At 42.0% G+C, this 26,024-nt stretch overlaps 2 protein-coding genes across 14 annotated transcripts in view; one reads left to right on the forward strand and one right to left on the reverse strand.

Annotated features, from left to right (window-relative positions):
- Med12l (mediator complex subunit 12L) overlaps window positions 1-26,024 on the forward strand; it is a 346,663-nt gene that overhangs the window by 206,062 nt on the left and 114,577 nt on the right. The gene's annotated exons all lie outside the window — the stretch shown is intronic.
- On the reverse strand, window positions 5,163-25,340 carry Gpr87 (G protein-coupled receptor 87). 3 transcript variants are annotated; one of them, XM_006994651.4, is made up of 3 exons: window positions 25,106-25,340; window positions 11,623-11,754; window positions 5,163-6,279 (listed from the first exon to the last, which is right to left on the reverse strand). In XM_006994651.4, the coding sequence occupies exons 2-3, from the start codon at window positions 11,654-11,656 to the stop codon at window positions 5,237-5,239; spliced, it is 1,077 nt and encodes a 358-aa protein (XP_006994713.1). In that variant the 5' UTR covers window positions 11,657-11,754; window positions 25,106-25,340; the 3' UTR covers window positions 5,163-5,236. The 3 variants fall into 3 exon arrangements, with proteins under 3 accessions (XP_006994713.1, XP_042135019.1, XP_076430258.1); XM_042279085.2 differs by lacking the exon at window positions 25,106-25,340 and having other exon boundaries at window positions 11,623-11,773; XM_076574143.1 differs by lacking the exons at window positions 11,623-11,754; window positions 25,106-25,340 and adding an exon at window positions 7,239-7,452.

Consider the following 26,024-nt stretch of genomic DNA (forward strand, 5'->3'; position numbering starts at 1 on the left):
AATGGTAGTGAAGACACGAAAGGGCAGTGCCAGGTGAACGATGGTGCAGTTGACTGTATTGCAAGGACCGTTGTACAGCCTTGTCAATGGCACAAGCTTTGGAATGGATTAGCCAGTTTCATTGATTTCTTTCTTCATGTCACTTTGGTGAGTACACAGAAACAGGATGAAAAGAGAGGCTTGGCTGTGACTTGGAACACTGATCACTTCTCCACATTTGCACCAGGACTTGGCAGCAGCAGGCCTGGGTTCCCCTGTTACCTGGATCCCAGGCATTTTCTTCTCATTGTCTACAGTTTTTTCAAGAATCTGTATCAGTACTGTAGGTATCAGTACCTTAGATGGGGTTTTGTAAAATTGGGATATGTGTTATCATTCTAGTATTTAATGGCTGGGCCTTAGTGATTGATCTATTCAAAATACAGGAAGCACTCTTTCATAGTAAAGACTTGCCCCCTGCTTCTATGGCTAGGAAGTCGTTACCTTCCCCCTGGATGGAAAAATACTCGGATCAGTACAGAATGTGTGTCTCCCACACTGAAGCGTACTTTATTTTTATGCGTGCCCACTATGGTGATTTGAATGAGACACGTCCTGGACAGAGTCAGCATCTGAACACAGGGGCCCAGTTGGTGGTACTGGTTAGGAAGTTTAGGAGGTGCAGCCTTGCAGGAAGAGGTGCGTCCCTGGGGCAGGCATTGAGCGTTTAGAGCCTCAGCCTCGTTCTAGTTCACTCTCTCTGCTCCTCCTTTACAGTGAAGTATACCCGCTCGCAGTGTCCTGTTCCCGTGCCTGCCCTTTGCTGCCGTGCTTCCCCAGCTTCTGGGGACAAATGAGCTTCCCTCTGTAGGTTTCTTTATCACTCACAGCAGCAGACCAGGAACTGACACACTAGCCAGAGTTCCGGGATGCCTTCCCATTTACCAACAATAACAGGGTACTAAAAAACCACAGGCCCTTGAAGGGAGTACTGGGCATCATCAGAGATGAGTGTACATCAGGAGTTAACATGGACAGTTCGAGAAGTGACATTGAAACAAACCAGGAATGCAGAATTGACGGCTGACTTTGCAAATATTCACCTTGCATGTCTGCTGCCAGATGATTTCAGTTGTGTATGAGTATCTGAGCACCGATGGGGAAAATGTTATAGAAGGAGATGTTCACAAGAAACTTGACCTCCCAAGGGTGCTTGCATTGAAAGCACAAAATATACAATGTAGGAACCTGATTCAGTCTCTGAAAGGAGCGAGGTAGTTCTACACGCTACAGAAAAGATGTTCAATCTGTATTATAGAATAAATATTAAGAAAGGCAATCAGTGTTCAAGCCACAATAGGTTTTGAAAAGCACAGAGCTGATTTATTGTTCGGGAATTTCCTTTTTTTAATTCAGAAAGAGCAGTTGGTATTTGCAGCATGCTTCTATCAAATGCTTTGAGTCTTTTAGACTTTCTTTTTGCACTCTAGATTAACTTCTTGTCCATGTCGATTGTTCTTCTCAGACACTTGTACCTGACCCTACTTGAATACCTGCATACAGAGAGGGCTAGGGCAGGGGATGTACGTTTTATGAGCTTTACCACTAGATGGTGGTGGAGGCTCAAGAGCAGCCTCCCGCTGCTTTGTCACCAGCTGGAGTTTGACAATGGTCCATCTTCGGAGTGTTTCCTTTTAGAAATCATTAGGGATGCATAGGGATTGCTTTACATCGTGCTGAACTCAGTGCCCTTTGTGTAGCACCTGCCAGGTAAGTGTTGATTGACTTGTTAGTTGGCTTTTTATGGAGTTTAAGTGTGTGTGTGTGTGTGTGTGTGTGTGTGTGTGTGTGTGTGTGTGTGTGTAGCATGTTTAGAAAATTGAATTGCTCATCAGATTCTTATATTTCACAATTGTGATTGTATGATTTATTGGCTTAAACTGCACAATCCCTTATATACATGCAAATTCATTCTCTCTCTCTCTCTCTCTCTCTCTCTCTCTCTCTCTCTCTCTTTCTCTCAAACACACACACACACATTTTGTTTTGAGTATTTAATTTAAATTAATGTGTTTTCCTAGGTACTGTGTCCTTGAAATTTTATCTGAGAAAGAAATAGTGTTTATGAGAATTAAGAATTTATAAATTGCTCGAATCAATAGTAAGTCAGTAAGTAAGGCCAGTTTCTTTGAATACCAGGGTTTTTTTTTTTTTTTTAAAGAAGAGTAAAATTTCATTTTGAACCTCTACATGTGAGAAAGAGTGAATATGGTATTCTAAAATTTCACCTACATATTTGGCAGGTATCCCTAATCTACAATCAGAAGTCTGGAATGCTGTAAAGTCTGATGTGAAGACACAAGTGCCGCCATGGGATGGGCTACAGTGAGGGCACAGGCATGGTACACAGATCACAACCCCACAGAATCCCCGGGATGTGTGGGAGGGTGGGCATGAAACCTAATGAATTGGTGCTTACACTTCAGAAAGTCCAGAAGATATTCTGTCAACTACAGACAAAGATTCCCATACCCATCACCTGAAATCTGATGCCTCTCTGCTCCCAGTGATTTCAAATGAAGGTTTCTCAATCCATATAACTCAGAAGCCCTAATTAATACTCTGTTTCCTATTTGAGGTCACTTTAGGGCTCCATTTTTAAAAGCCATCAAGTAGGATCCACGCTTCCCGCACTTTGAAGAGAACATCATATACTGCTCTCTAGCACTAGCCCTATAATTTGTATCACTCCTGCTGCTATTACTGTTCCATAAATTGTTAAATCGTGGTCCTAGATAAGTCGTTTTTGGGTACTGATACAAAATTTGAACTGCCATTTAGATAGGTTTTATTATATGACTTCTTTAAGTGAGGATAATCCTGCTTTTTTTTTTTTCTAAGTCAATGTTTGGAGGTATGCCATTGATTTAACAATACCATTTCAGAGAAATATGGCCAACCTCACACTAAACATATTAAATAACCCTAAGGGTACCCAATTTAGAGATAGCAAATGAGGTTTAACATATTTTAAAGACTTAGAATTGAGGCCGGAATCACAAATGAGCTGGAGTCTGGGCTGGAGAACCCGGTAGACTGCAGTGTTCCATAGAGCCCATGGATGCAGTTAAAGAAGTCATGTCTGGTCTTTGGCTTCCGGAGGGCCTGTGCACTTGACAGTGTCCACTAGTGCTGCCGTTTGTCATGTTGTTCCTGAAGTCTCTGACTTGGTGCTGTGGTGTGCTGGAGAGAAATAGAGGGGGAGAGAGAGGATAGGCCAGGTTGGACTCAAGGACTTTTCCTGCTGCTGTGTCTTAGGGTAGATGTACCTCACCCTGGTCATTCTGGGGAAAGCAGCTGGAGGCCTTAATCTTCCATCTGCTCTCATTAACTGATCTAAGACATAGCAGGATGAACCTACTTAGTGTCATACAGTTGGTGCTGGGGATAACTATGCCAGTGACCAAACTAGGTATATAAAATAAATCTACATTTCATTTAGGGGGCTGAAATCTTGAGAGATTAATATTTTAATAAAAGTTGTCAGATCTGTACCTCCTTTCATACAACCTCTTCTCTTAAAATTGTCATGCTTCCTCAGTACTTTGGAGTCTTTACACTGTTTCTCTGCCTAATGATGGCAGTCATTCTTGAACTCTCCATTTTGCTCAATTCTCAGAATTTTGCAGTTTGCTAGAATGTAAGGGAAATACAGTAGTCAGTTATATGTGTGTGTTTTTTCTGTTAACTTTAGTGCTCCCTTTTAATATTTTTGTGTATATATGTATGTGTGCACTTGTGCTAATGTGGATGCAGGCATGCATGTAGCACGTACATGGGGGGGTCAGAGGGCAACCTTCAGTGTTTACCTTTGTTGTTCACTGCTACATATGTCCAATTAGCTGGGCTGTAAGAGTTTGGGAATTCTCCTGTCTTTGTCTCCAATGGTTCTGTAGGAGAACAGAGCAGATTCCTCTGGATCTGCTCAAATTCCTTTGCCCACTGAACCATCTCTCTGGTCATACAGTGTCTTATAATCAGCAAGCATAATCAACTCTGCCCGCTAAGTAAGGTTTTCTCCAGCGTCTAGTGCACTCAGAAATAGAACAGGGCTCGGAGACCTGGCTCAGTGCGTAAAGGCACGTGTTTCCAAGCCTGAGGACCTGAGTTAAAATCCTAGAGCTCACACAGTGGGAAGAGAGAACAAACTCTAGGAAATTGGCCTCTGACCGCCACATGGATGCTGTAGCATGCACATATCCCACCCCCCTACACACAAACAAATGTAATAAAAAAATTTAAACTATAAAAAACAGATGTGACCCTCTGAAGGACTAATACAGCTTTGAGAAACAAGGTCTTTCAAAAGTATATTACTGGAGGAGAGAAAATAGCCCAACATTTAAATGACTACCATTGGACTCTGACATAACTTAGTGAACTACATCTTTCAGTTGCATAGTTAAACTATTGATACTCCTATTGGGCATACATTATAGGGAAGACTATTTTATTAATACGCTATTTTTATTGAAATAGAAGTGATTAAATGACCATTTGATAAACAATATACATGTTAGCTAAGTCTCCACAGCTTATCTACCCTTATCACATGAGCATTTAAATATATCATAAGGATGAAATGATGGCAAATATTAATTCAGTGTTTAGCAGAAATATTTATAATATCCAATCACATTTCTTTCTCTAAAATAGCTTATTTAAAATGACTTAGTTGATGGTGACATTATCAGTGTATACTGTGAAAATGTGAGTTTCTCTTCCTACTGTGCCCCCACTGCCCTACAACACATGCTTATCATGTACTTAAGACGTTGATAAGCACAGTGAGGAGAAATTGGCCAAAGGGAACTAGGCAGGTAGCATTCACAGGCTCCTTACTCAATTCTTTCTCAGTTATTGGACCTCAAGAATTCTCTATACTGTGAGTTCTCTACAGACGTGACTCCATAGCAGCAGTGAGTGTATCCAGGTGACAGGTGCAGCCATTCACATGGCTGGGCCCTGGTCTGCTCATCAGTTTGCTCCTGAGCTCTCCCATCTCCAATTCATCCCGCATTTTTTTCCATTAATGTTTTTCTTTGTTACACATTAGGCCTCAATATCTTGCCATTTTTATGCTTAGAAAAAGAATCTGTGGGTTCGATGGACTTCAGCAAGGATAATAAAAAGAAACATTTATTCACACTTTTTACATAATGATTCCAATAAGAGAAGGCCACCTGGCCTCTGGTCCCTATACATCAGTGTAGTCATAATAAATGCGCACTTCTGATCTCCGTACACTCTGCAGTGATCGGATGCTCTCACTCCTGGTTCTTATGTTTGATTTCTTGAATAACCTCCTAGAAAATGACCTACACATGAAAAAGTAAATTATTGGGTCCAGGCACACATTGCATGCAGACAAGAAAAGTGTCATTTCTTTGCAGTAATAGAGAATCTTGTGTGCTGATTCATCTAACAGCCTGTCCAAGTGACTAAAGGTAAAGGGGATTCTGCACAAGTGATATGGGAGGAAACAGGTAAAAAACACAGCCACGACCACTCGGATGCTTTGGTTATGCTTTCGCTTTCGGCTCGACTGACTTATGAATTGCCTGCTGGATTTGTGAATGTACCTGGATATGGCTATGTAGCATCCAATCAGAATCACCAGCACTGCCACAAACAAACAGCTGTCAACATAGGTGACAGCCATATGCCACTTGGCTCCCAAAGGACTTTTGAGTTTCATGCAGTCATGAATATTTTCCTTAGTTGGTTGACCATTCGTTAGGATGATGTTGGGCAAGGACAGAACAGCCATGATCACCCAAACGCAAATTGATAAAACTTTGGTAAAGGTTATGCTGTACATGCGAGAGTCACCGAAAGGCTTTACCACCTTCAGATAGCGATCGACACTGATCAGTCCAAGGAACACGATGGACGTATACATGTTTGCATAGAACAAAACTGAGGTGTATCTGCAGAGGATAAACTCGAAGTACCAAGGTCCAAACCCTGCATCACGGACTATGCGGAATGGGAATGTCAGTGTCATTATGAGATCAGCCACCACTATGTTTTTGAGATAAAATATGAAGCTGGTTTTATTCCTAATGTGGAAGAAGATCCACACAGCCAGACCGTTGAGCAGGATGCTTGCCACAAATATAACCAGGTAGAGCACGGGCAGGATGATGGTGTCAAACTCGTTGTGAAGGGTGGCATTCTTCCCATGTCCCGCGCTCGTGCTGTTTGCAGAGTGGCTGGCTTGGCTGTCCGGCTCATTGCCTGCAGAAGTGGAAACATTGATGTCAGTACAGCTGCCTTCCTTGGGGCTGAGCTGATGTCCTGAATGAGCACTGTCTCAAAGCTTATAAAGATTATTCCTGTGGGTATCTGTGTCTCTGTAAGTGTATACTGCATGCATGGCAGTGTCTTCAGAGGCCAGAAAAGGGTCTCTGATCCTCTGGGCCTGAGGCAGTTGTGAGCTCTCGACTTAGAGTTCACTTGTGAACTGAGTCCCCTGGAAAAGCCCACGGCCCTCTTAACTGCCTAGCCATCTCTCCAGTCCCTGCCCCCAATATGTAAAGAAGTACCTGGTTAACGTTTTCAGTGGGTAATAATTGGTGGCTTCCCCTTCCCTACATTTCAAGATCCTTTGCTTCTCTGTGACAACCTATTGAAGATGAATGTACTGTATCTATATAAAACCCTGAGGTTTAGTTCAACATTGGACATTGTTACACACAGAAGCAGCAATACTGGAGGCAGAAAATTGAGGTTCCCTTTACCAAAACAATAAAACAGCATGGAAATGATAATAGTGTGTCCTTGGACACAGTCCATCCTTTTGCCACTACCTGAGTTTTAAGCTCTACAGTCACCCCAAATCACAAAGTGAACTAGTAAAGCCCTCAAAACTCTTTACCTTTGTTTCCTTAGGATTATGTAGGGAATATCATTGGAAATAGAAATGTGGTGGGGTTTTTTGTTTGTTTGTTTGTTTTGTTCTGTTTTTCTCAGAAAACAAAAATCAGCTTTCTTCTAAGGTGACAAAGTCCTGAGTAGAGCTAGATCTAACTTGTGGATTTTTTTTAACATAGTAATGTTTATTAGCTTTAATCTTTTTTTAAATTTTATAATTTGATTTAATTTTACATATCAGCCACGGATTCCCCTGTCCTCCCTCCTCCCACCCTCCCCCCAGCTCACCCCCCATTCCCATATCCTCCAGGGCAAGGACTCACCTGGGGATTCAGCACAACCTGGTAGATTCAGTCCAGGCAGGTCCAGACCCCTCCTCCCAGGCTGAGCAAAGTGTTCCTGCATAGGCCCCAGGTTCCAAACAGCCAGCTCATGCACTGGTCCCACTGCCTGGGTGCCTCCCAAACAGTTCAAGCTAATCAACTGTCTCACTTATCCAGAGGGCCTGATCCAGTTGGGTGCTTCTCAGCTGTTGGTTCATAGTTCATGTGTTTCCACTAGTTTGGCTATTTGTCCCTGTGCTTTTCCCAATCATGGTCTCAACAATTCTCACTCATACAATCCCTCCTCTTTCTCGCCGGTTGAATTCCTGGAGCTCCACCTGGGGCCTGGCCATGGATTTCTGCATCTGCTTCCATCAGTCATTGGATGAGATTTCTAGCACAACAGTTAGGGTGATTGGCCATCCTATCACCAGAGTAGGTCAGTAGGGCTTTCTCTCAACCATTGCCAGTAGTCTATTGTGGAGGTATCTTTGTGGATTTCTGGGGACCTCTCTAGCACTTTGCTTCTTCCTATTCCCATGGGGTCTTCATTTATCATGGTCTCTTTTTCCTTGTTCTCCCTCTCTGTGCTTGATCCAGCTAGGATCTCCCGCTTCCCTAAGCTCTCTTTCCCTTGACCCTTGCCCTTCATTACCCTCCCTCACATTCAGTTTGCGATTCTTTTAGATTCATTCTCACTTTACTAGAACATAAGCAGTGAGTAGGTATGGCATTCCTGTAGGCAATCTGGTTTTGGATTATAATCAACTACAGATACTATATACTGTCTAGTGCATTTTTCCAGTAAAGTATTTGTGTAGTTATGAAGACTTATAAGTCTCTGCAATCCAGTAAAAAACAAATCAGTTTTGTGTTTCTGTTAGTGTACACATCTATTACCAAGGAATATATCATGTAAAAATATGTGCAGTCTGCTATTTTTGTTGTTAAATACAAGGCTAGATTATACCTGCTCTGCTTATTATGAATTTGTAAAGATCTCTGCTTATTTTTTGACATTGTGGTGCATATGATTAAAGATAGCGTAACACCACTCTGTTATTGTATTGATGAGATGGCACGTGGGCATTTGGCTTTTGCATCAGTCTCCCATGGGAACTTTGGGAAGCATGGTGGATATGTGAGAGATGCGAACCTCCAGTCTGTGCTGTGGACCATCCCTGCTCTTACTGATGTCACGCTGGTTTCCCAGGACTGCTCGAGCTGGGAGGTAAGCTGTGTGGTGAAGTGTCTTCCAAAGTAGAGTCTCTGAGGTTGACTGACTGGAGGTCTATAGAGCGGTCTTTGCACTTACAGCCTCCTGACTTGTGCTCTCGTGATTCTCCTCCTGCCGCCTTCTCTGCACAGGCCGTTGATGCTCTGGAAGCTTCCTGCCTCTCCAGTTTGTCTTGGAGCCATTCCTCAGTAACTCTTTCAGCAATTTGACCAAGCATATTTTGTCATCTGTGTTTTTAGACAGCACAGACTATCATAGCCTACAAAGCCATGTTGCAGATGTAAGGATATAAGCAAGGCCATTTCTGATTTTTCAATTCCCACTAGTTAATAATAACTTATCCTACTGATGTCTTGGGATGATTTGGTTTAGGGAACAGCATGAATGTAGCTCTTATTTGCCTACACAGCTGTTTATTATATGTTGTTTTCTTCCTTTGAAGAACTGAAACAGGAAAGGCAGTTCTGATGATTATAATCCAAAAACAGGTTCCTAAATTACCGCCTGGAATCTAAGTGTGGGTTCCTTTACAGGAGCTCTCTCCCCTTTCTGACATTTTCTTTCCCTTTCATTCCTTGCTATGTTTTTAAAAACTGGTTTTCCCGGCCTAAATATCCTTGTACAGGTTAGTAATTTATACCTAGGCTAGCCTGTTATGAGACTGACGGTATTATTAAGCTTTACAAGTTAAAAATGCCTGATTCAGCTGCCATCTCTCTTCCTGCTTCTGGTTTGAGATGTTGCCTTGATCATTTCCCTGAAGCCTGGATTGATTTAATAAAGTTGTGTAGTCCTGGCTATTTCTTTACCAGAAGATCCCAGTCAGCGTTCGAAGCCATTAAAAATGTAAGAAGTGCAGCTTTACTGAGGCCAAGAAAGCTACTTGAATTCATTTACCCAATTAAGCTATTACTTATCACTTTCGTCTTACTGGGGATAGCACTCTGGGAAATATAGGAAGCCAGGTAGGTTTTAATCAGGGTAAAAGTGCTCCGCTGGGTGGCAAAGCTTAGAAAGGAGAAGCTATGCCATCTTATGAAGTGCTGGCTGTGTGGTGTCGCAATCACATAGGTGTTGATTTTCAAAGCCATTGTGAATGTCAGTAGAATTCAGTAGCTTTAATCCCCCGAGTGTGGGTTATTTCATCTGTTAGTATTGGCTCCCTTGAACTGTGCATACCCATTGTGGCCTAGAAGAACACATCCTTCTATCCCAGTGTTCCTGGTAGCAGCATGTCTTCCATATAATATTATTATTATAATATTCCAAGGCTTAATTATATAGACAAGCACTCTTATTAAATGACATTATACCTAGCAATTATAGTTAATATTAAAGATAGTCTTCAATCAGACTATCAGAAGAAGTTTGTGTGCAAGTTATATCTTATTAAAGATAATCTAACAAGATAAATGAATCAACAAACCAAAAAGCAAAGCAGAATCAAAAACAAAAACAAAGCCCTGAAGCATTAGTGACTTCACAGTGGTTCTTTGGCCTGTCCTGTGGCTCCGAGACAGTCTATGTTGGAGTTCTGATTGTGCTTTCCTCACAATATTTGCCTTAGCTTCTGATCAGAATTAAGCTTTTGGAGTGTGGGCCTCCCCAGTTCTATGGGATACAGCTAGCCATAGCCCTTATTATTACTTCATTCACAAATTCTAGATTTACAACACAGCTTAAATAAATGAGTAGTTAAAACCTGTTCTGTATTGTTTTTTCAAAATAATTTAATAGTAGACAACCATGGTACCTAAGGAGCAGGGTAAAAACCGCCTGTGGGATGCTCTGAAGTGCTCTAGAGCTTGATTCGGAAAGTGTTGCCTGACTTGTTTGTCAGTGAAGTAAGTCAGCATTGTGTTCTTCCCTGTCAGCTGCTCACATCATGTCTTCTCTTTGGTCCTTCCGGTTTCCCCGGTGGGTGTGTATGGAGGTTCACATCTCCATTGTTCCTACTTAGGAACAAGGGTCATTAAAAGGAAAAGGCTTTTTTCACTCTGTTGGTTTCATCATGTTATTCTTCCAGTAAAGAATGTGGCCGACTTAGGGACCTCCTTTAATGACTTATAGCTTTGTAATTCATTAAGAAAAATGAGAAGTTGCTTTTAAAATAGAAAGACTCTGTTCTTCATTTTCTTTGCATACTAGCATGGCATTCCCTGTTCATCATGAGGCTTGATATAGAATAATGACTGAGAGAAAAATTGTAAGAACTCCTTGCCAGTCACTTCTCTGCCTTTTCACCCTAGATCCTTCTCGGTTAACTTTAAAAATACAATGACAAGTAAAAAAATATAATCCCATGAATTATTTTATTTCATTTTGTGTGTGTGTGTGTGTGTATGTGTGTGTGTGTGTGTGTGTGTGTGTGTGTGTGTGTGTACTAGAGAGACCTTGAGAGCATATGTATGTACATACCAGATATCATACTATGTGTGACTTTTAAATCAAAATTTAGCACAGTTAACAAATTCTCTGTTGCACTGTCCTTGGTCATGTTTCTTGATGACCACATACCATGTTGGCCAGTTCAGATAGACTTTTCATCATTGCCATTTATATACTTAATGTGTCCATTTACTCTTGGAAATCTCTTTTTTATGTAGTTTGAGTGGGAGCGACGAAAGCAGAATCTTAGCACTTTTGCCTTGGGTGTATCTACTCCATTGTTCACTGGGGTGTGTCCCTCTGACACAGAATATTAAAATCTCAACATATGTCACTGCCCTACCTACCAGATGAAGTGAAATAATAAAGTTACATAAATTATAGGGTGACAAACCATGGTACAGTGGCCCCGTAGGATCCTTTTCTAAATAGTTATCTAGTCTAGTAGGTAGATGTTGCTTTTGGCTTCCTGGGGAGCCTCAGTAAAACTTGGTGTAGAGTATTAATTGAGGAAAGTAATATGGAGTTTATTTTGGGTTTAACAAATCTTTCTCAAATACTCTGTTAATCTTTGTCTTTTTAAAGATAGTGTTGAGATGAACGAAAGTTTTAAAGCAGTTACAGCAAGGTTAGTTTACCTTGGCGATATTATACTACATGGCTGGAATGAGAAATGGTTTTCAGTTGGTTCTAAACTGTCACTTGGCTTACAACAGTCATGTTAAATACAGTTCCTTTGCATCCTTTTCTTTGGCTTACTTGGTAATTTTGCAAGCGTCAGGTTGAGCCCCATTCTCTAGTTGTGATGCACTGTGAGCAGAGATGCATGTCCAGAGAGAGCTGGGGGCAGTTGAGGCACGAGTTCAGCAAAAGTTATTCCCGGCTTGATTTCTGGTGAGAAAATGAAAAAAGGGAGAGTTGGTAAGGACCTTACATATATAATGTTATTCTTTCAGAAAAAAACAGTAAACCAACAACAAGACATTGTTAGGCTCTGTGTTTAGAAAAAAAAAATATTGTGGATTTGAATGTACTTGCCACAGAAGAGTAATCTGTATTTATGTCTTTTTTTTCAGTTTGTTGTGAAGTGTGAGCATGTCTGCATGGTGTTCCTCTGGATGCCACAGTGTGACTTTAGGAAAGGTAGTTAGCATCCCCACTTAGTTATTCTCATCTCTGAAATGATAATGTCAACTGCAGTTCCACAGGAATACAATAAGAATTGTGTAAAATAAGCTGTGAGGCACTTTTGTATATTCAGAAATCTCAGCTTATCTGTCTTCACTTTCTTTGTATATCATATCCCTTAAACCTGATTGCATAATAAATGCATATATAATGAGACTAGTATATAATTGCAAATGGTTATTTTCAAAAACTCCAACACTGATATGTATGGGTATTTTAAAATGAAAAATTTAAAAGATGTATTATTTTATGTCTGCATGTATGTCTATGTATTGTGTGTGCATTGCCCATGGAAGCTAGAAGAGGGTGTAGGATCTGAGCTACAGATGGTTATGAGCTGCCACGTAGGAGCTGGAAATTGAACTTGGGTCCTCGGGGAGAGCAGCCAGTACTCTTAACTGCTGAGCCATCTCCCCAGCCCACAAATAGGTGTTTTATAGATGGTGATGCATTTAGCACTCTGTGATCTCTGGGGGTTCTAGTTTTACCTGTAAACTAACCAGCCCGTGACCTCTAATCAGTTCACATGACCTTTTTAGAACTGGACTGACAGCTTGGTCAAATCTCTGTCAAGACTCAAATTCACATAAATTTATAAATCTTCCCCATAAGTAGATTTCCCTTAAGGATTGAGTATCATTTGAATATTTGCTTTGTTAAATCTCTGTTGTGCTTTGTGAAAGCCATATTCCTTTTAATCTCAACATTAGGCTAGAAGAGAATTATTTAACTAGGTGTGAATGTTTTCTGTGTAGTACATTTGTGTAAATTACTTTTCTGGCCTTCAGAGGCTTTATAAAGTGATTAGCATAAAGCGTATGTCACGCAGTCTCGCACGTTTTGAAAACTTACTTCCTGACTCCTCCTTTTGCAAGCAGGTCTGTCTTGAGTTCCTAACCTTCTCTTAGGTGTTGCCCAGAAGGAGAAGGCATCATGAGATCTGTTTTGAAAAGTGTGCAGTTAAAGGAGAAGAGGCCTATGAGCAGTTTCCTGTAAGGGAAGTCACATTGTTTCTTATGAAATGAAGTCATGTGGGGCCTTCTCGTCCCCTCCCTGATGCTGTTCCCATGCAGGAAGCTGCAGACAGCCTCCAAGTCCTTATTCCCTCAGCACACGTGTGGCTGTCCCTATGTGTTTGCTGAGCTAGCAGAAAGAGGACAGCAAGCAGGGACAAGAAAGTCTCAGCACGTGCAGTGAGTGGAGTCCTCTTCCCTGTGTGCAGTGTTGTATACAGTTAAGTGCTCAACGCGATAGAAGCAGATATAAGAAAAAATAATTTTCTCTTCAAGTGTAGGGGTCCCTTCCTTCCCGTCTAAAACTAGCTCTTTAGGGAAAGTCAACAACTCCCTGCCCCTGTACCTCTTTTCCAATACCTCTAGTACCTGGGATGTGGACAGCTTCAGAAGAAACTTTTTTTGGTTACTGGAATGTAAATGATTAGGTATTTTAAAATCTTGCTTCTTTGAGTGCTGGCCTTTTGTTCTTGTTAATGTAAGGCAAGGAGGCAAAACCTTACTTTTTACTGCCATATGGCTGTTAAAATGAGAAACCATTTTAACACATGTATGGGACAGAAACCTCTTTAATTTTAGCTGTTTCTGTTCTCAGGTTATACAGTCTTCCTTTGCCCTAGGTGCCATCAGAAGCAGTAAGAAGGATAGCAGACAGGTGGCCAATGGGTACAGAAACAGGAGTGGTCTAAATTGTTTAATTTCACAATTCTAATGGAATATTTGTATTCAGAATTCATGGAGAAGTTTTTATAAGTTCCTCTTAAGAATAATACCATCAAATTAAGAAAGGTCAAAATATTTGTCTAGCTAGACATTTCATCAGCAGTACTGGAACAAATGGCCAGTATCATGGTAGCTGCCCAAAGAAGAGAGGACATCAGAGGGCTGACCTTCTTTTGAGGAGCAGCCCTGGGGCAGTGGAGCACATACAGGGGTGCCAGAGGATTTGGGATTATGGGAAGACAGTGATGTCATGTAGGCCAAGAAGAGCACGGAAGAAGAGAGGACATGTGACTGGACATGGCCTGTGGGAAAGTGAAATGACAAAGGACAGCTCAGTGCCATTGGATGGAGTCATGTCCATCTGTGCCGGGATGTTTGGTAGGGGAGGGCAGTGGAACAGATGCCTGATGACCCAGGGCTGAGTAACACAGGTTTGGCAAAGGAGCAATTGCAATTTTTTACTTTAACTGCAACTGTTACGGGAAGAAGAAAGAGAAGGCCAGGGGTGGAGATGGGTAGAAAAGCAGTTTGTGTCATTGAGCAGCTTTTATGAAGAGTTTGTTAAGCATACAATTTAATGTGTGTCATTGTGAAATTGTATTTTCCCAGTACGAATAAAACAAAACAAACAAACAAAAACCCAAACAACTTGTCCTGACTTCCAGCCATGGATGGTGATGCCATGATGCAATACAAAAAACAAGGATTTGATTGAATTTCAGCTTCCTGACTCTCCATTCTCTCAAATGTAAAATGAACATGTTCTATTCTGTTCTGGGAAGTAAAAACCAGGTACCACTATAAATAGACGCTAGCGTAGTTGCGTATGGTAGGCTTCCTGTTGTACGTCATGGACACAGAGTTTTACTTGAAGATGGACAGCAAGGCACAGGGTGGAATGATTCCTTGCCCTCTGGTTTGAGCTGAGACTGCTGTATGGTTTGCAGCCCTAGCTACCTTTCAGGAATCAACTGGTATTTTTCTCTTCCTTCACACTGCCCCAGCCTCATCTGTGTGCTTCCACACTGCCCAGTGTGCAGCGCAGCTTCCTGCCTCCGTGAGTGCTTACTGTGGTGTGCCCTGCAGCCTCTGCATGTGCTGGCACTCACATCTTGTTACAAAGATTGCTTCAGGTGTAGTAAAGGGCTGTGTTCCAGACGAAATCAGTCATGGGTGGGACTCCCATCCTGCCTCCTACAGTTCCCCTAGCTGACAGTTGATGAAACCACTGAAGAATGTGGTGTCTGTGGTTGTCCCACATTTGACAGCTGTTCCGGGCTTAGTGTAGGTGCTTACAGACCTGCTCTTTTCAGCTACCCACTGATATCATGCCTTGGCTAGTTGACTGTGTTTTTCTGTTGGCTGTTTTAAAATGAGGGAGTAAGGAAAGGATTCACATGTACTTAATACTTTTTACTCTTACACTCTTGAACCCAGGGCTGGATTTTGCAAGCAGTTTCTAGGACAGGCCTATGACCTAAATATTTTATCCTCCCAGCCCTATGGGAAGATAAGTTGAGAGATTCTGATTGACTTGCCCTGCTTCACACAGCAAATAATGGGTATAGCTGGGGTTCATGTCATGTCTGATGAAAGCTGATCACAGTTCCTTCTTCTGTACTGTGCTAGAGTCAAAATGGAGAATAATTTTGAGTGTGCATTTTATTTGGAGGCCAGGAAGTTGGAGGGGGTATTAGGTAAAGGGAGGGGTTTGTTTTCCTGCCAGACACATGAAGAAACTGTAGATCTTTCCAGCTGGAGTCTAGTTTCCTTGGCATGAACACTGTTACATGTATCCGGAAGCATCGTAGAAGAGTCCGGATGGGATCTTGGCCTGAGAGCTGAGAAGAGCTTCCTCCGCAGCTAGGAACCTCAGCCACCTCTTCCTGATGGGAGGTGTTCCTGCCCACAGGTGCTGGCACTCCCTGGTGTATCCTCCTCCTCTGAGCAGTGCCTCTCCAGCCCACAGGCACTTGATTGCACAATCCTGGGTCTGCTGCAGTTACAATTTACTCTTAAGTGGCTGCATTGAAACTATAGATGCATTTTACCCCACCCCTCGCCTTCCTGATTTCTCTTGTATTACTGTCACTTAGAATGCTGTACCGTCCCAGTTCTCTAGACACACACACACACAAATGGATTCAAGAAATCATATTTTTTCATATCTAAGAGGCGATATCCCCGCCCCCAACCTGGGTGCTTCTGGGGACTGTCTTGTGCAGGTCATGCAGCTGGTAGACTGAGTTATATCTGAAGTTCACACCTAAGACTTGACTTTTGTCATGTTGGAGCTGGACCTGGTTTAGCCCTCTGCTATGGCCATTTAGTGAAGATCAGGATCTGAATCCTAGTATTGAACTGCTTTTATGACTGGAAAAATGGGTGTCCTGCTCTTACTACATTACAAGTAGGGGAGTGGGGGCCTGTGTTGGAGACAGATCTCTGCTCTCTGGGCATCTGATGGGACAATCATCAGGTATCACCATGTAGGACTGTGAACTGCTGCTGTGTGGACTCAGCCTCGGTAGTCCAGATCTGCTCTCAAACTTGTTGGGTTGGATCTCAGCTTGGGTGGGGAGCTGCTTGTTTGAGCCAGGGCTACTCCCTCCTGGGCAGGAGGAATGTGCATATGTGTCCTGCTGGGCCACAGCTATGGGCTTAGCAGATTGCAACATTGCTCCTCTGGTCACAGTCTGAAAGGCTTACTCCCTACTTGCAGTTGCTCCCAAGTTTTTAGACTTGATATTGGTGGCACTGGTCCAAAGTGACAGAATGTATCTTTGTCTCTTTCTTGTTCTCTACTTTGCAGTTTGCTCTCAGGAAGCTCACATCCCTAAGTTGAAAGAAGTTTAGCTCCAATAGGTTTTAACTTTGTTGCTGGAAAGTTCAAAGCCTGCCAGGCATTCAGGAATACTCATGGCGGCATGACATTGCAATGGTAAAGACAGAAGAACACAGAAATAGCAGGCACAAAGCCTCTGTGGAAGGGAAGAACAACTCGCTTAAATCCTGGGGTCCTATCACCTAAGCATCCCTTCCAGTTGAATGGGAGGGGAGTGAATGAATGAACAAATAGGAATATTTTCAAAAAGTTAATAGCCGGGGAAGAAGGAAGTTACCTCGCTGGTTCTGAGTTGCATCTTTTTGTAATGGCATTAGGTCACTGTATTTTAATATTATTTAATTTTAATATTATTATTATTATTAATATTAAGTTTAATATTATTTACATTAATGGAAACAGCCATCTAACCTAAGAGAACATTTTCATTGGCCCCTCCCCCCCTTAGTTTTCATTAACAGTTTGAAAATTCCACAGTGAGATCTTTAACAAGAATAGCCTTTATACCCTTTGTCAGCATCAAATCTCCCCCCCCCCCTCCTCATTTTCCTCCTCTCATAGACACCAAACACCTTATCCCCACAGGTACCTGTGGGTGAAAACATAGAATTCCTTTTGTGTTATACATTTATCTCTCAAAGTAATTTCTACTTAAGTATATTGTAAACTTATACTACTTTTAAATAGTCATTCTTAAAAGGATAGTATATGAATAAAAATAATTCTTCTGGTTGTTAATATAAGCTAGGAACACTCAGTTAGAATTAGGAGGCTCCCTGTTTGCTATTTTCATCTGCTGGCTTCCTGGAAGACCCTGTCCACTTGCCCTTGGGCAGCTCTAAAGTGCCCCCCCCTTCTGTCCTGGAACTCCCTTTTCCTTGTATCTAGATAGGTTGTTGGTAATTTTTAAGTCTAAGTCATCTGCTGTCTCCTCCTGAAGTCCTTTGTGTTGGAACACCATGTAAATGGTTTTTGGTACCCGTGTTGTTGCTTGGTGGCCCATTCCTCCAGCTGTGTATTTCATTTTGTAGTTCTTTAGGGTGCCTGTGTGTTCCTGCAGCCTTCTCCTTTGGGGCCTGACCAGGATACCTGCAGGCACAGGGTCATTGCTCAACAAGCATTTTGTTTAATGTTAGCATCACATGGAACTTGGCTCCATGCTGACCTAATCTTATGTAGGTGGGTGTCTGCCATTCTTCCTGTTTCCCTGTGAATATCTTCTGCGTTTCCAAGTGAAAGACCACAAGGAAAGACAAGCTGAGAGAACAGGAGGAATGGGCCGTTTTCAGGCTGTGAAGAAGGCTTTGCAGACAGACCTGAGCGTATGTGCCTCTCACCAGCTCACTGTGGAGGGGTTGCAAATTTAAACACAGGTATTCACTCTAGGCAATGTCAATGAGAGAAGGGAGCCAGCTATAAGAAGGAAGAGTTCCAGTGTGCTAATTAAACAAAGCCAGCAGCTGAAGAGTGAGGAGCATGTTTGGGTCTATCCTCAGTTTCTGGGCTATCCAGCCTCTGGTGAATCAAACACATTCAGCAAAATAAATAGATAAATAAATAGTCAATGAAATGATTTCTTATGATACTGTGCTATACGTGTAGACCAGAGCCTGGCATAATCATCATCAGAGAGGCTTGATCCAGCAACTGATGGGAGCAGATGTAGATACCCACAGCCAACATTAGCAGATTTAGGGGAATCCTGTGGAAGAGGAGGAGGAAGGAATGTAGGAGCCAGAGTGGTCAAAGACGTCACAAGAAAACCCACAGAATCAACTAATCAGGGCTCATAGGGACCCACAGAGACTGAACCGACAATCAGGGAGCCTGCATAGAACTGAACTAGGACCTTTCCATATGTTTTATGGTTGTGCAGCTTGGTGTTCTTGTGGGACTCCTAACAGTAGGAGCAGGGGCTGGCTCTGATTCTTCTTCCTGCTCTTTGGGACCCTTTCCCTCCTACTGGGTTGCCTCGTCCAGCCTTGATGTGAGGGTATTGCCTAGTCTTACTGCAACATGATATGCCATGTTTGGTTGACATTCCTGGGAAGCCCGCCCTTTTCTGAAGGGAAACAGGAGGAGTGGATCTGGGTAGAGAGGATGTGGGGGGAACTGGGAGGAGAGGAGGGAGGGGAAACTGCAGCTGGAATGTAATATATGAGAGAAGAATAAAAAGGTCAAAATGTAATAAAGTAACGCTCCCTGGAACCACTTAAAAAACAATGGAACATAACCCAGAGAGCCTGAGCTGAGTGAGTAGGGAGTATGGCCTCATCTGCAGGAACAGCGACCTTCACACCTGATTTCATTGTGAAGATTACACCTTCCCATTTCTCTCTGTTTTCCTCCTAATCCGTAGAGGACCTGCCGCTTAGTTGGCTGACACGTATCCCAAACTTTCTCTTCATTTTCATTAATTTCCTCTCACTCGATTCCATTTTCTCTTTCATAAGCCTTTGAAATTTTTTGGATACTATAGAGAATTTTACAACCTAGTCATTACATTGTAATTGATTTGAAATTTACATTTCTTCAGGATCTCTGAACTCTGTTGTTAGTGGTGCTGTTCATAAGAAGATACTTTCTTTTGGTCCACATGCTACATTTAAATGATTCAACCAAGCTGGTACTAAGGAAGTTTTGAAAGTTAGAATCATGTCACCTAGGGAGAAGGAAGAGAAAGTTTTCCTTAGAGTAATAAGAAGTAGTAGTAAGGTGAGCACATTCAAGTGAGCCATGTGCCTGGCCTCCCTCACATCATCTTACTCTCTAGACTGCCTGTGCCTGCACTGAACTTCGTGTCGTCACCTGCGGACAGTGGACCTTTATTCCTTGAGTACTCACTATAGCCTCGATTTTTGTATGAGGACTCGTGGGAGAAAGTTCTTATTGGTATCTTTACCGAGAAGCTTGTTCTTTGGGGATTCCAGTGAGGTGATCAATGTTTAATTCTTTATTCCTGTATCCTATGTAGGTGCAGTTGCCTTCAGGCTTACACCACTGTTAAATGGGTGGGGATGAGTGAATCTGGTGAACTCACCTTCTCATGTCACTTTAAATTTCCCTTTTTATCTGTCTGTCTCTTTGTCTATATAAGTCAGTCTGTCTTCTGTCTGTATATTCTTACTGTGTGTGAAGTGTTTACATGTGTATGTTTGAGTGCAGGCAGGCTTGTGCCTACATGTATGTTCTTCTGTGAGTAGAGTTGGAGGTTGATATTGAGTGTCTTCTTCAATTATTCTCTACTTTATTATTTTTAGACAGGGTCTCTCATTGAGGCCAGAGATTACTATTTGTCTAGATTGTCAGAGCTCCAGTAGATCCACCTATCTCTGCCTCCGCAGTGCTGGTATTACTGAAGCATGCTACCATACCTGACCTTTTATGTGGGTTCTGGGGATCTGAACTCAAGTAAACTGGAGAGTACCATGCCAATTGACCGTCTTCCCCATCCCTTTTCTTTCTTAAATTTCATTTGAACATTCTTCCATATTAAGCATCTCTGTAAAGGTTCTCAGCTGTGTGTGTACATAGGTACATAGATATGTATATTTGGACCAGGCAGAGTTTAAATAAATAGGATAACCCTGCGAGTACTTTGGAAGGAGTACTTGGTTGTCCTGAAATTGAGTTGTTTATGGAAGAGGAGAAGGGGATGGAATGGGATATGCATCCTTTTCTGACAGGAGCACCATGAGGGGCGGGACTTTGAGTTAGTGGTATTTGGTTTTGTCACACTGGAACAAACTCTGAGGTAGTTAATTCCTGATAGTCTCTTACAGATTAGAAAGGGAAGAGAAGCCAAAGCCAGCCCCCACGCCCCCAAAAAATCAGCTTAGTGTACCAAGATGTGTTTCTTTCAGGTGCCTGCAATTTTGCAATTTTGAACATTTGAAATGGCTTCTGCACAGGCTGGTTGATTAATTAGTGACTGGCTGATCTGTGGTTTCATATGCAATGTAAACAGAGAGACAACACTGTGTCTAAAAACATGACTTTGACACTTGTGTACCTCCTAGCTATCATGGTTTTCAAGAGAGAAAAACGGAGGTAAACTCAGAAGCATTACACTGGTAACTCTAGACGGAGAGTTGATAGGATTATGTGGTTTTGTTTGATTTGAATTTTATTCCTTTAGTGTTTCTGTTTTTTACCCCCATAAAGTATGATGAATGTTTTAGGTGAGAGGGTATAAGGAATGTTGATGTGTAACAGATGTTTGTAGTTGGGTTTGTTAAAGCTATCACAGTGGTCTCTGCTGATCTTTTGATGGAATCACATCTTTGAGATGGTACTGGTCTACCACTGTGCTATTAGCATACATCTTCACTATCTTTAGAGGGTATTGATTTAGTCATTTGTTTTACCACACTCTTTTGGGTGTATGACTACATGTCTAATCTGGTTCCTCCTCATACTTGCAAACTCACAGATTATAAATAGAGCTGCATTTTTTCAGTTGTTTTAGCAAGTATCTTATAGACATGAATGATAACTTACTAGCAGATTTAAAAGAACACCATTCTCAAAATGAGTTATACTCAGAAAATTCTGAATCATTGAAAGCCATCATCTTTCTTAATATTTCCATCACATCTTTAAAATGCCACTTTAGGACAACAGTAACAGAATGGTAGCTGGAGTGATCTAAAGACACTGGCCTGTTCCTGTAAATCCTGAAGTATGACAATGTACCCAATGATGACATGTCTTCTTAATGTGCCTAGTTTTTCTGACATCTTAGTGAACTTACCTTAAATGATTCATTTTCTGTCTTATTTTCAATCTCTGAGTCTGGCAATCAAGAGAAGGCTTAGAAGGGCAAGTCACCCACCCCAAATTAAATAGCAACCCTGGGCTTGTGCCTCCCAGAGGCAGCTGATGTTCTCAACCTGAGAGCCACATGGTTAGTGCTGTGGTCTGTGGGAATGCACCAGGTATCTTGTGAATACTTTTATTTCTTGGACTCTCTTGCAAGCTCCTGTGGAACAGGAATCTTGGGTTACTTGTTTCTGTTGTTCTCTGACCTTGCTGTGGGAGCCAACAGCATCATTTTAAATGAAGGATATTTAATAAAAGATAACTACTTAACCCACAGATTGGAAAAGTAGAGTTATACTCAGTTGTTTGTCCTCCAGGGAGCCCCTTCTTTGATCACAGAGTCTATTCAGGCCAAATACCTGTGCGTCAGTCTTAGGGGCAACAGTGGTGATAAACCACCGGGTCCAGCAAGTGGACTGGTGTTTTCATATGCACAAAAGTTCTAAATTATTTTGCATATATTTTAATGAATTAAGAGGATCACTAGGTTCTTTATTAAAGAGGTATTTGCTGGGGAAGGTTATCTAACCACTGTCAGAGCTGTACAGCCGATCTCATAGGATTGTATGAGGCATTACTATGGCACAGATCCTTCATAAGAACCCTTCATACGAGATGCTGCTAGATGCTATAAGAACTCTTCTTCCCACTCTTCTGCTTGTGGAAATTGAGGCCTAGAGATGTTCTGTCAGCAGTTCTGTATGTGTGGTCCACCTGTTCCCTTTAATCTTGCTCCTGAGGGACACAGCTTGGATCTGGATATAAGTTCCTCTGAAGTATGTGTTCTCCATGCCTTTCCTGCAATATCTTCCAGGTGAACTGCTGTTCAGGTCAGATTGTAATCTGACCTCCTTTGAGACACCTAGGAAGCATTATCTTCCTGTAGTGTAGAAAAAGCTCAACATAGCTAGATGGTCTTAGCAGATACCCAGAGAAGAGTAGCAATAGCTGTGGTGATTTCAGACAGGATGGAAACTTTGGGAATGGAAGCAGGCTGACTGCAGCAGAAAAGGTTCTCAGCATTTGCGCTTGACTCTACCTACGCCTGTTTGCTCTGCATACAGCCCAGCGAGAGAATTGCTACATATGAATCACTAATGAGTGGCTTAAGATGATGGCCTGTGTTAAGTACAGCTTAATCAGTATACATATATTTTAAGTTTAAAGACCATTTGTTAGAATTTGGTAGAGAAGCCACAGAACTGGCAAAAGTAAATAGAAAAGGAGCTGGAGAAGAAGTCATGAGTTTTGAGGTAGGTTCTAAAGAAGCCCCTGTTCAGCAATAGAGGTCTGCATGTCTTCAGAAAAGGAGTGAGAATGCCCATTGTTGGGACAAAATTTTAGTAAGTATTCAAAGATGGGGAGAAAGGGAGAAAGGGAAATGCTGTGCTTTCAAGTTAGAACAGTATAAAATTTTCAACTTTGGTCAGTCAAGTGTGTTAATGAAGCATAAAATATACTAGTTCAGTACTGGGTAGAGAATAGATGTTCTGTTCCACATCTGTTTGTCATAGGAAGAGGCAGCCCTTTTGGAAATCATGGCCAGGTGAGACTGAAGCCTGGTCTTAACTACTGACCATTTATATGCACACTGATATCAAGTTTCATTTGTATTTAACAGCTGGGTCATGTTTCCCTCTTCTCTGTGCCTCAGATGTTTGTGACTTTACGAACTGCAGCAGGCCCCTGTGTTTGTATTGTAGAGCTTCCTACCCGTGATCAGGGGAGCAAACAGTGATGGTGTCCATCTCCATCTTACAAAGCAAGAATCTGAGACTCACCAAGATCAAGGTCAAGATTTGGTCAGAGTCGAGGAGCTGGTTAGGGAAGGAACTAGAGAGGACCTTGTGTTGCCTGCACTCAGCCTCCTCTAAGGAATGCTGGAGTGTCTGTCTGAGCCTAGTGTTCTATGGTAAGCAAGCCCCCACACCTCAGCATTTCGCTTGGGGTGTGAGAATCTAGAGGTCCAAGAGAATTCAGTAACCCTCCAATCTCATCCCGTCATTTCACCTGAGAGGAAAGGAAGTGATTTGCAGGGAAGCCAATTGCTTTGGGCACTATCAGCCATTAAGTCCATGTAGTTTGCTGAATCCTAGGTTTTCTAAATAAACCAAAACTAGAGTCTCTGCCTGTGCTCCGAAGATCCCAGATGATGACCGTTGGAGTTTCAGCCCACTGCCTTCCTTCATCATTCCTTCTTCCTTTTCTGGATAACGTGTGTGTGTGTGTGTGTGTGTGTGTGTGTGTGTGTGTGTGTGTGTGTGTGTGTGTGTGTATGTATGTGTGTGTTTTCCCTCTAGCTTTTCCTTGTTTAAGCACATACTAAGAGTGGATGGTCATTTTAGTGTCTTGTGTTAACTTTGTGTGACACTTTCTTAGATAGTATGAAATATGTTTGTTTCTTAAAGAATGTGAACAAAACCCTAAGATATCAAGAAGAAAGCAAAATAGACTGACTGTGTTGAACACAACCTAAATAAAAACATTCATTCTAATATAGCTTTCCTTCCCCACACTCCCAAAGCAGTAATCCTTCTCAGTGGACCATCTAAGTCACATATCTCGTCTTTTGTGATGACTTTCCTTGCCTAGACACCATTCTTAAATATGGAGCGCAGTAATTAGATTGTCCCTCAGTCCCTTCTCCCAACCTGAGAACGCCTTCAAAGCTTAAGAGGATAGCAGCAATACCCCGAAGACAAGGAGAGTGGCCTTGACCCCCAGTTTCACTGGGCCAAAGCCAAGGAATGAGACAGAAACTCAGCCTCTGCCATAGATCAGGCCAAATTCGTTGGTATTTCCAGTGCTTTAAGAAATGGTTAATATGTCTACCACAAGAGAAGATTGAATTTGAGAATGCGATATAAAGTTCTCTCATAGATAAAATCCTATAATATGAATCAGAAAGTTACTCTGCCCTAGGCTCATGGTCACTTAGAGTCATTTAGAAGAGGTGAAACCTGCCTGCTGACTTTGCGCTTCCCTCCCTACAGCACACACTTCTACTTCTCCAGGAGTTTGCTTGGGAGCAGAGCCCGGCTGCTGCTGGCCTGTTTGTGAGCTGCCTGGCAGTTTTCTCTGGGCTTCTGCGGACATGTTTCAACATGATTGCTTAAGGCTTCAGAGTGAGGATTGCCTTGTTCTTTGCTGTAGAATGAGAAAACTCTGGTTCTTTTATATCAAAATAAGACAACTGCGACAGAAAAGTATCTTTTCTTCTGTTTTCCTTTAAAGTAATATGTATAAAAGTGTTGGGCCTTGGGAAATGGGAAACAATAATAAAAGGCATCTGGTTTTATTCATTTAATAAGATAAATATGGTTTTAAAATTGTGTTTTCACCAAATAGACATGACTACCAACACATTTCCCCTTTTGGAGGCACAACCTCTGCCTGCCTTAGCTGAACAGTAGGAAGCACTGTGGTCTCATCTCCAAGAAGGTTGTGTGTGTGTGTGTGTGTGTGTGTGTGTGTGTGTGTGTGTGTGTGTGTGTGTGTTTTCCCTCTTCAGCCCTCATTCCAATTTGTACTTTTTCTTCAAACTCCAGTTTAAGGAGAAACACATTCATATTCTTAAACAGTGCTGTCTGCTACAAAATGTTGCTTTTAAGAAAATGGAAAACTGAAAAACAAACAGAACAGCTTGATTTACCTTTCATTGTGGTGGCCGGCCGGCTGTCTGTTCACTTGTTGGACTGTCTTCAAGTTGAAGCAGGCTCCTCATCTCTTAAGTAGGAGTAAGTCTCAAAACTAAGGTTGGCAGGGAAGTAGATTTTCTGGTAAAGCGTTGGAAATCAGCATTTTCTGTTCTGCCAGAGAAGGTAGGTGGGTGCTCTGCCGCCTTGTCCTTTGGGGCACCTTTCAAGCCGACCTGCCCACGAACAACTGGAGCAACTAGCTTGCTTGCTAATGTATATGACTCACTTGGAGAGAGGTGAGATTTGGAGACTAGGGAAGAACATTTCCTGAACCAACAGGAATCTGGGATGATTCACCTGAAGGGTACCCAGAGGACTGGATCAGTGTCAGAAGCCCGGGTGAGGAGTGGGGGATGAAGTCTCAGGGTAGGTCTAATCAGCTCTATTCTCAGTTCAGGTCTATGTAGATTTTTTATTACTAGGTTTTCTCTTGCTATTTGGAAGATAATATATTTTACCACCATTTGCTGGCTAAATTCACCATTAAGAGAAATAAGAATATATATACACTCATAGTATAAGTGTGCAAGTATACATGTGTGCCTGCCTGCATTTGTGTATGTGAGTGTCTGTCTGTCTGTCTGTCTGTCTGTCTCTCTCTCTTTGTGTGTGTGTGTGTGTGTGTGTGTGTGTGTGTGTGTGTGTGTGTGTGTTGTATAATGTATGCACACTAGTATTCTTGTCAGGCTTGAAAATAAGTGCCTTTACACACTGAGCTATCTTGATGGCCCAAGAATATAATTTATTAAAGGGAAATTCTTCAAAAACACGGTTTGCAAATATTACTTGAGTGAGACTAATTGTGTTTGTAGTAGTAATTTTTAACTTGGAGAACCTGTAGTTTTACTCCAGTCTAATAAAATCTGTAGACCT

Source organism: Peromyscus maniculatus, chromosome 6, assembly GCF_049852395.1.
Source record: "Peromyscus maniculatus bairdii isolate BWxNUB_F1_BW_parent chromosome 6, HU_Pman_BW_mat_3.1, whole genome shotgun sequence".
In the NCBI taxonomy this organism is placed as follows: Eukaryota; Metazoa; Chordata; class Mammalia; order Rodentia; family Cricetidae; genus Peromyscus; species Peromyscus maniculatus.

What these genes read in the sequence shown, in the direction of transcription:
- Gpr87 (XM_076574143.1), bottom strand. Translation starts at nt 7,320, where the DNA reads ATGCAGGAACACTTTGCTCAGCCTGGGAGGAGGGGTCTGGACCTGCCT. An exon ending in AGGTTGTGCTGAATCCCCAG is followed by an intron (nt 6,280 to 7,238) that starts GTGAGTCCTTGC and finishes CCACTTCTGCAG; the next exon opens with GCAATGAGCCGGACAGCCAA.